Consider the following 10,243-nt stretch of genomic DNA (forward strand, 5'->3'; position numbering starts at 1 on the left):
TGTTGCTTGAATGCCAGAAAGCCTGGAGCTGTCTGGTCTATCGTGCCGTGGTAAACAGCCATGTCGCAATCGAAGCACGGATTCTGTAAGGGCTGACATGGAGATGTTTGTGGGAGCTGTGGGAGGAGAACAGCCACAGATTAAGAGGAATTGCCATTGATTGTAAATGAGTGGTCAAAACACATGACTGGATTACTATTTATGACTTAACTGTGGGAATTTAAGGATCTGAAACACACTCATGTTAATTTATGCATCATAACCACAAAGCGTAGCCCAGCTTTATCATAAAACCCACTGCCACACACAGACCTCAGAGATCATACAAGAGGAAGAGCATTTTTACAGAAATACAATAATTGCACATAAGAACTGTGATTTACCCAATATAAAAATCAAGCTCTACAGTGATTCACTGACTACAATCAGAAAGTATCTGCAATAGCTTTAGTCCACTGAGACTGCCTCTGCCTGTCCCAGAAGAACGGGTGACATCATGCCAATATAAATGCCAGCAGGGTCAAAATTGGAACAGAAATGCTTCTGCTTCTTAACACAACTTTGTGTTTACTGACAACTTCAGCCAGCACCACATTAGCTCTGATTTTCCATCCTCGTGCACTACTTTCAGGTAATTATTTTTATTTACATTAATAACTCATGCATCTCCATTTCTCAAGTTTGCTTTCTCTTTGATTTTCAGCTCTCCTCAATAGCACAAAAGTCAAAGTCTAGAAAGATCAAGCAAAACTCCAGACAGTTTGCTATGGCACACAATAATTAGCCATAAAAAGAAAGAAATGTCCCTTTTGCATGGGGATCAAGAACTATCAGCAGGCATTAAGCAGTCAAGGTCAAACACCCCTATAGTCTTCTGTAAATATAAAGGGAAACACTACATTTGCTTAACTGCAATGGGGGAGATTTAGATGAGACATTAAAAAACTCTTTTATAACAGTAAAGACAGTTAGTTAAGCACTGGAACAGATGGCCTAGGGAGACTGTGGAGTTGCTATCACCGAAAGTTTTCAGAACAGGTTAGAAAAACATCTGTCTGCTATATTATAGATACAGGTAATTCTGCCTGGAGGTCTGGATAACCTCCTAACATCCTTTTGAGACTTATTTCCTAAGAGTGTGAAAAAACAGACAAATGCTGGCAGGAGACTTGAGAAACTGGCAATATAAGAAGTATTTCCTATTTTACGTCAATATTCACTGGATTTGGTTGAAACAGTCCTGTACCAATTCGGTGATATTCAGTCACTTTCTAAACCATCCCTGGTGAAGTCAGTATTAAAAACACGAACAAAAGCCTCATCATCCTCCCTGTCCAGATACCTGTGTCTGAGGGGGAATCTGCAGCTCGGGTTCCAACTGCTGAGCTGGATACGTCCACACTCGCTTTGATTTCCTTGCTGAAACCTTGGAGCTGCTGGATGGACGTCGTGCAATATTACCTTTGCTAGAGGAGTCTGTGTCATAAATTGCTTGCTTTGAGTTTGGGAAGGTGATGGTGTCTGTATTCTCAGCATCCGCCCTACTACTAATCTCACCTGTACCAAAGGAAAAAAAACATGATTGCAGGTTTCATTGTTAGAAGGGCAACAACAGCACCAAGTTGATACTCCTCCACCTACCATTAGGTACGGGCTCTCTCCAGTTTGCTCTCATGTCCCTGTAGGTTGCAATTTTCAGTTTCATTCTGTAATAATCTAAAGTTTGAAATACGCTAGCCAACAGCACAGCCAGGATAGCAATGGCAAAATGTCGGCACTCACGCTCCAGGTTATTCCATATATTAATTTTAGTTTTCATTACGAGGACCTTTTGAATTTACGTGATGGCTACTAAACCCACAGCTTGTTTTGCCAACATTCCTTGCCATACATGCCACAAGCAGCTGTAGCAATACATTTAGAGTACACTTTGTGATAGGTCAGAATCATATTGCCCAGAGAATATTCACTTACTAGGAGTCATTCATTTAACCACACTGCCAAAACAGACACTTGATAGCTGTTGTAAGTTATGACTCACACTGGTTTTACACTACCACCACCAGTCAGATCTTCAGATTCAGGTGCTTAGAATTTGGAACATGCAGGTAGGAACCTACCAGGATTTCAGAAATGAACAAAGAAATCTGATTCCCATTCAATTGCAAGACACAGGATGCTCACGTACTTAGTACACCTAAGAATTTGACTCATTAGACAGCTGTTTCCTTGTGAGATAAAAGAGGGGCCTGAAAGTGAAGCTGCAGGTGCAATTGATGGTTGTTATCAATCCTTTGTACGCACCTACAGCTGATTTCTTGTGCTGCCTGTGAAATTCATGGAAAGGTGCTGCTTTGGATACAACAGGAGGTATCTGGAGAATTATCTTTGCTGCTGGATGGATAAGCCTTTGTTCAGTTAGGCTCGGAACACCTACAAGAAGATGACATTATTGAACAATTCATATATATTCCAGCTGTGAAAGAATTAGTAGCAGTAAAGAAAGAACTCAACGAAGGCAGACCAAAGTTATTGCAATTCCAAATCAGAACTAGAAAAGCGGCAGTTTTCTGTTATTGAAAAATTCATCTTTCAATATTCAGTATTTTACCTTCAAGGATGGTGAGCTTTGCCTATAAAATACATGAAAGATACTGTAATGGTGCTGATTCTAAGAAGAAATTATATGCTTTGTACAACGACAATTTAGTAAGCAGAATGGGTGAGAATTAACTTTTGTAAACCACAGTAAAGGTGGACTGGTTGCTAAAACAGTCCAAGTGCAGGGCTGGTTGAGATTGAATGATTCATAACCAGACATTAATGATAATTGTTTATCCTGACCATGTTTAGTCGTACAAGAACCCTCCATCACACACAATTCTTCTTTCCAGTAGCAACTGAACTCTGTGAATTACAAGATAACTGACTCAAGGAGGGTGACTGATGCTCAACATAACATATGCTGTGTCCTAAGTTAGCTACCACATGGAGTAAGTAGTGTGAAGTCGATCTCTACCCTTTGCAGTGTTTGAGATCACAATTCTTACAAGTTTTGAGGTGCCAGAAAATTTGATTACCAGATAACTGCTGCAAACAGCAAACAACATGCCCTACACAGCATAACTCTGGTGGTAGTGGTACCCAGGTGGGCTTCTGTGACTGACCTTTTCTTAGATCTTCTTCTAACAGGGGTAAGGGAGAATCCATGTAATGAAAGGTAGGCAAACCCCATAGGCTGCTACCTGCATGGCCCTTCACAATCTTCTGACTGCACGTCTAGGAAGAGACAAAAACTTTTAACAGAGAAACCCAGGATTCGCAAAGACAGGCTTTTCTACTCCTGCAATAATAAATTGTATGTATATATCTATAATGCACACACAGACAAGGTACCAAAAGAAAAGGAAGTACTTTCAAATATGTAAATAACTTTTCTCTGGAAGGAATATCAGTGGAATTACAGTATGTGGAACTACTCAGAAATAGGTTAACAGTACCACAGGCTTCTGAAGTCCCAAGGTTCCTCAAGGACAGCAGGGGATGACACAGCCTGATAACGTGATGTGGAAACATGTGCCACGCTGGCTGTGCTAATGTGGGATTGAGGCTCCTTCACTTCCCCAATTAACCTGTGCTTGCCTGAAAAAACAGAACCTGCTGGTTCTAAGTGCCAGGAATTCAAGTGGTGACACACATCACTTTGGGACAGCGATACCGTGTGTCTCACTGTTACACTTACACACGTAGAGCATTGCACAGGGAAAAGAATATATTGCCTCCTTATCCTTCAGTACTAGAAATACAAACACTGTGTTATCATCTCACGTTTTTGCCTCTCTTTCCCGTATCCCAAGTACCACATCCCATGCTTTTGTGGGTGACAACCTGTTACCAGTTACTCCATTACTCTAATGGTCAGAAATTCTCACATTGGATAGAAATGTTTGAACCCTACTGATGGGCTAAGGGGAAGAAAACAATGCCTTGTGCTAGGAAATTTTTTTAGTTGCTTTTTAAAGTACTATTTCATTATGAATGATAAAATACCTTAAAATAGTATTAAATGCACAAAAGCAGAGAGCTAGGAAATACTGTTAGAGCTGCAAAATGGGAATAATGGTATTTACCTCTTTCACAGAGCACATTGGGACATGCTGGTTTAAAACACAAGGTTTTAATGACTGATTATCATGCTGTGTACAGCTTTTAGTAGAACAGGATCCAGACTAGAACTTTGAGCACTGTGTTATAATTAGTGAATAACATCAACCACCAGCTGCAGAGAAAGGGGCAGACAATTCTAAAGAACTGCTTATAATCCTAATAGGGAAATGAGATAGATCAAAATAAACTATTCTAATTTTTCCTTCCAATTTGTATAATAACACTGTCCACAAGAAACATTATGGAGATAGAAAATAGGTTTGCTTTATCATAATAGAGAATCTTTCAGAGAAATCATAGGCACTCATTTTAGTTATGGCCATTACAGAGCATTATGCTTTAAGGGATCCAGACGTATGAATCTTCATGTCCTTGTGTTCCAAGAAAAGCAATAAGCATAGAACAAAGATTAACTTTACACCAGTTGGCATGTAAGTGGCTTGATGCTGAGGAAAGAGAATAATAAAGCACACTTTTCCACTCACTCCCAGCCCCAGCAGTTTGTTGTGGACACAACAAAAATATATAAAATGAGATAAATTTAATTAAACAGTGACTCCTTTTCCAGGCTGTTGCTATGAGTAAAGCAGCACTGATTTTACTACTGGTCAGTTTTATCCTAGTTTAAATCCCAGGAGTTTTGTTATGACAAACAGTGCTATGAAACATACATATTTGATTTGTGCTCATTGAGATGTAATAAGCTACCAAGAAAAGCAATTCAGGTGGAGTGTATGAGTTCAACAGTAGCCTAGAGGCTTCTGGCTTTAACTGGAGATGGCTATTTAATTCTTCTTTGCTGTATCCTGTAATTTCTATAAAGTCCATGGCAAGGACTGTGCCACTGTGATTCACTGCATAGGACAGAAAACACTGTTCTGGGGCAGCTCTGTAGCTTCACTGTTACCTAAGAAAATCCCACCCAACCTGTACGCCCTCTCTGTGGTCTTTCCACATCCTATTTGCTGCATTGGGTGCTCTCTTGAAGCCTTCAGTGAGAGAGCAAAGCAAAACTTGACAAACTGCTTTCATCTTTTAGGTACTTTCACTAAAATTAAGCCAATTTGATTACTACTAATAAAAATAATACTGAAAACTGCAAGAAAAAAGGTTTACTTTTAGCATCATTGTACATTTTTATTACTATTATTCAGTGATTTAACTTGAAAAGATTGCAGACTTCCATCTGCTTATGTCAGTGCAATTCAAAACCTTTACTCACACCTACAGCTTTTATGCATAAACACAAAATGTAGTGAATTTAATACTAGATATTCCAGAAGTAGCAGGTCCTAGTTAGCATTTTAATGCTTGTAGTGAGACCCAAACCACCTCAGAAGCAAAGGATTGCACCCCATCCAGCACTAACCTGTAGGCACCTCACCCGCTTCCTCTCTGGCAGACCCCAAGCAACCATTACTGCTGATGGGAATGGGAATCTCGGACATTTTCCTTCATGAATAATGTCTTCTAAGGAAGTTTGTCATAAAGATTATGATGCAGCAAGAATGCTTTCCTTGAAGTCAGCACACAGGATACTGCTTCATCACGGGCACTTTTATAGTACAGTTTTATAGGGCTGTGAGGGAGCCCTTCATTGCAGTGCAGACTGAGGCTTCTTTGCCTTGAAACATGCTTGGGGTGTGTGGAAAAACTATTTTTTCCATTTCAAGCACTTCTGAGTGCAATTAATCTGGGTCAGGAGAAAAACAATTCTATTACCCTTCTAAAGGGGTTTTCTCCTGTGGATAAACCTCTCCCACTTGATTTTTTTCTTTTTGCTTCGTTTTAAACAGGGCACTTGTTGTAAGACCACAGGGGTTTTCTGATTAGTTCTCTATTTGTTTTCCTTTTACCCAGCAATATTTAACTAGAACAACTTCCTTTTTTAGATACATTTATCATACGCTCTTTCCCCCAGTAAAAGAATAAGAAAGTAGTATTAAATACAGAGAGAAGATGAGTACTATCTTGTACCAAAAATACAGTTTATCAACCAGGAATATTAACTAGATGAGATTCGGTAAGTAAGTAAATAAAAAAGAGCTTCAAGCAATGGGAGGAAATCAGTTCAGATTGTAAAAAACTCCAGTGGAGTAAAGGCAGAGGTGCCAAGTGATCGCTCTTTGCTCTCAATCACAGAATCATAAACGTAGAAATGTTGGTTAGAAGGGATCTCTGTAGAGCATCAAGTCAAATCTTGAGTCTACTACCCACAATAGACCAGGTCTGCTTTGGATTTGTCCGGATATGAACTGCTATAGGATTTCTTTGCATTTTATGGTTTCACAGCCTTACAGTCTAAAGGGATGTACTTTTTCTGTGTTGATTTACACCCTGAGCAGCCAAGCAAGGAAGCAGTATCAAAGAATAGTTTCACTCACTTCCATCATCTATCAGCTTCTATTGGGAAAAAGGGGAGAAGAATCTTGTTCTGATAATCAAGGCAGTAGCAATAAACAATAAATAAAGAAACTGTTTAACTCTGGTTTCAGATAACCAGATTTGGGTCCTCCAAGTCCAAGAACCAGCACATGCAATAAGTGCAGAAACACTGAAAACTAAGTAAAAGACATATTCTCACCGGTGTCAGTGGAACTACTCTAATGTCAGATGAGTAAAATTTCTAAGTCTCTTTATGAGATTTAAAATAGGAACCATTTTTATGACTGTCTGTTTTTTTATTCAAGATGATTAATGCTATTTCCCTTAGATGTAATACTAAGATATTAATGTACATTATTTCCCCTCAGATTTTGTTTTTCTACAGGAAAAAGTCCAATTTAAGTGGAAAGCCCAATGTTAAATCTTCAATATGGAGCAATTAGGCATCTTTAACAGCAGACCTTATATGTTATTCTTACCTACTTTAAGCTCAAAGTAACCAGAGATGGCTCTGAACTAATCATTTTCTACGTACATGGAAAAATCAAGCTTTGTTCCTCTTATGGCCTACTTCTAGCTCTCCCAGACATTTACCTCTATCCAAGTTATGCCATAACAGGTGCAGAGAGAATAGATGGAGAACTTGAGTGAATCCCACATCTGCTTTTTGAAACAGGCAACAGAAGCAGCACAGAAGGAAGTAAGAAAGATAATTGCTGGCTTGAACCACAGTATGTTTTACTTGTGGGCAAAGGGCCAGCTTACACGAGGCAGAATATGCAGGACCAACTTATTGGAATTCAGGGGTGGGCCTCCATTCTTGTCCGGAGACAGCTGTAAACCAGCAGCCCATAGCATCCCAATCAGGCACGGAGTTTTGTCAAGGAATGCTGATATGTACAGAACCAGCTTCAGCTGCACCCCTACCTAGCACAGTGACAGTCAATCTCCAATTCCAGATGACAAGAACTGGATAAAAACTTAAAACAAATGGTGACCTTTCCAAAGATTAATTTGTTTACCAACAAAACGGTCTATGTTTGTCATCTGAGATGGGGGTGACCTTCACATTCCCATTTCTAGGTTGAAAGGATGCTGACTGGAGTCATCTGTTAAGTTAAATCTCTCTCACCAATTATTTCCTTTTTATTTTTTAGTGACAAGAAGATTTTATTAATTCTCTGTGCTTTTCATTATGATTACATACCATAATACACATGCAACAAGCTTCTTTTGATTTACTGTAGTGTAACAGCAATTTGTTTAAGTCTCATTCTGCTACCACTGCCAAATTATGCTGGGACTGTAATTATAGCCACATGCATAGGTTTAAAACACAATCAGGTTTGCAGGACCAAAAGACCTGGTTTTTTTCTACAGCTTCTTCTAGTCACTTGAAATGAAAATAATTGCCCTGCTTTGCCTTACTTTATTATTTTGGAAATGAATAGACATTCGGTGATAAGCATTAGTTATTAGCTCTATGCAAATCCCGAATACAGAATGAATAACAGAGGATATGATCAGAATGGTGGTGCTTAAATAAGTTAGCTTAAACCCTCCCCAACACAGAATCACTGCCATCACCATTAGAGCCACACTGTGTAAGATGCAACTCATAAAGGCTAGAAATCATCACCATATTAAATTTTACCTCATCAATAAATTAAAAGGTTCCTAAGTTTACAGTATAATATACATCTGTAAGAAAACAAGGACCAAAGAAGTGCCAGCATAATTCTGTAAGAGAACAGCAGTCCTAGGAAAATGAAAGGTGTAGTTGTGAATCCTGTCTACATTGCAGCAGTACATCAGGATTATTTTTGCTGCAATTCAGATTACTATTGTTTTTCCCATTGTAGACTCCACAGGAAGTACACGTATTTAATCATTATTTATTCATCATTTTTCATATGTTACCCAGATATGAGGTACAAAATAAAAGTGATGCCCAGTCTGCACACAGCGTTTCAAACAGAATTAGGGTCCTCACTTTAAAGTAACTACAGAACTTTCCAGAGGATAAAGCATTAGTGCTTATCAGACCCAAAAAGGTACCAAAGGGCAACAGATAATTGTTCTTAGTTTCTATCATAAAATCCAGCATCAGCAACTTTATAATACCAAAAGAGCAAGAAAAGACATTTTTCATTAAACAGTAAGATCCTTACTAATAATTTTTCCACCTACTCAAACAGCAGAATAATAAGTCTGTGTAGATTTGTGCTGACCTATCTGGTCACCTCACAACCAGCGTGCCTTTAATCTCATCACATTTCTAAATGCTCAGGTCTCCTCAAAAACTCAGATGCTGACAACTCCTGGAAGCACCCTGAATGCAGGCAACCAGGCAATTAGATTTTAATTTACTTCGGTGAGAGTCCTTCTGCCACTGATTTCTTTTGGAGAGAATCTTTGAACAAATGTATATATGTAGGGCATGTACACGGGTGTACGTGTGTGTGCACCCGCGTGTGTGCGTACAAATATTGCCCTCTAATGGCTGATGAGTAAAACCAGGGGAGGAAGCGCCCAGTTAATTCTTGTAGGTACTTTAATTGATGGGTTTTTTCAAACTAAACCCCATATTTTAGACCTGCAACAACACATCAGTTTATTTCAGTTACTGCTGGTGATCTATAATTCCTTTAAGCTCAAGTATAGCTCACATGTAACACAAGTGCCTTAATTCACTACCTCAGGAGTGGATTTTGTACATCTTATTGCAAAATTTTACTCCCAGTGAAGCCAGAACATTTCAAAACACAGATTGTGCCATGGGATTTGCAAACTCCTAAAAAGCATTTACTTCAGTAAACCCTGTAGGATGAACTAGATAGGAAATATGTACTTGGTTTTTCCCTGTCATGAGCAGTTCCTTAGCAGCTGTAAATATGTATCAGAGAGCTTGACTAATTCACACTAAAGGTTTGTAATTCAAGTCAGCATTAAGAAGTTCTCTCTGATCCGTGCATGTTTTCAGTGCGAGCAGTGAAACACATGGCTCTCTGCAGTAGTATAATATTCCTCCCTGTGAGTGTTTTAGAGTGGTTCTAAACAGCTATTAGCAATGATGCCTTTTTCTAATTAACTCTGTATCACAGGGTTAGACAAATCACCTCTTCATCTGGGCAACAGCTTTCAAAAAGCGTTTTTTACAAGTGGCAGCTTACAGCTGTGCCATTCACAGGTTCTGCTCATGTTCTTTAAAACCAAACACCCCAGAATGTCTCTTACAGCACTGGGCTTGCTTCATAATGCCTCTATTACATAGATTAAACTGTAGAAGAGGATCCTCATGCGAGACCATTGGGCATATTCTTTCATGTGGACCACAGTGCTGTGCTAAATATCAATGTCCAAAAGTAGGAAGTTCTGAGGTATTTTCACTTAAAATGAAATTATTTAGAACTGATATGTATTACCCTTAATAGTGAAAACTAATACATATAATAAGCCCTTAAGATAAAATTAGTTACTTACAGGAGCAGATTTTTTCTTGGTTATAAGTGGCAACTTGATCTCATTGTTGTGTTTTAAACCAGCTTTATTATCAGTGTTCTCTGGGTGAAGCATAATCTTCATATCCATTTCCACCTGCTGCTGAAATACATGATGGGCATTGTCTTAAAAGCACTGCGCTAGGACAGAAGTGTCTTTAAGCAAGAATTGGCCAACATGTTAATGAATT

At 38.8% G+C, this 10,243-nt stretch overlaps 1 protein-coding gene across 12 annotated transcripts in view; it reads right to left on the bottom strand.

Annotated features, from left to right (window-relative positions):
• The window catches only part of IQCH (IQ motif containing H), a 54,918-nt gene that overhangs the window by 40,543 nt on the left and 4,132 nt on the right, over positions 1-10,243 (bottom strand). For 7 of the 12 annotated variants that reach the window (XM_061446567.1, XM_061446573.1, XM_061446572.1 and 4 more), the window contains 6 exons: positions 10,036-10,155; positions 3,168-3,279; positions 2,305-2,433; positions 1,642-1,716; positions 1,343-1,557; positions 1-116 (listed from right to left, as the gene is read on the bottom strand). The exon at positions 1-116 is cut by the window's left edge and continues 436 nt beyond it. In XM_061446567.1, the coding sequence (XP_061302551.1) occupies positions 1-116; positions 1,343-1,557; positions 1,642-1,716; positions 2,305-2,433; positions 3,168-3,279; positions 10,036-10,155 (767 nt within the window). Of the gene's footprint in view, positions 117-1,342; positions 1,558-1,641; positions 1,717-2,304; positions 2,436-3,167; positions 3,280-10,035; positions 10,156-10,243 lie in introns of those variants that run through there. The other 5 variants (XM_061446563.1, XM_061446571.1, XM_061446565.1 and 2 more) reach the window with 4 other exon arrangements.

Source organism: Pezoporus flaviventris, unplaced genomic scaffold (genome assembly GCF_033815535.1).
Source record: "Pezoporus flaviventris isolate CSIRO_AGI_PZ_B2104156 unplaced genomic scaffold, CSIRO_AGI_Pfla_v1 ptg000006l, whole genome shotgun sequence".
Classification (NCBI taxonomy): domain Eukaryota; kingdom Metazoa; phylum Chordata; class Aves; order Psittaciformes; family Psittacidae; genus Pezoporus; species Pezoporus flaviventris.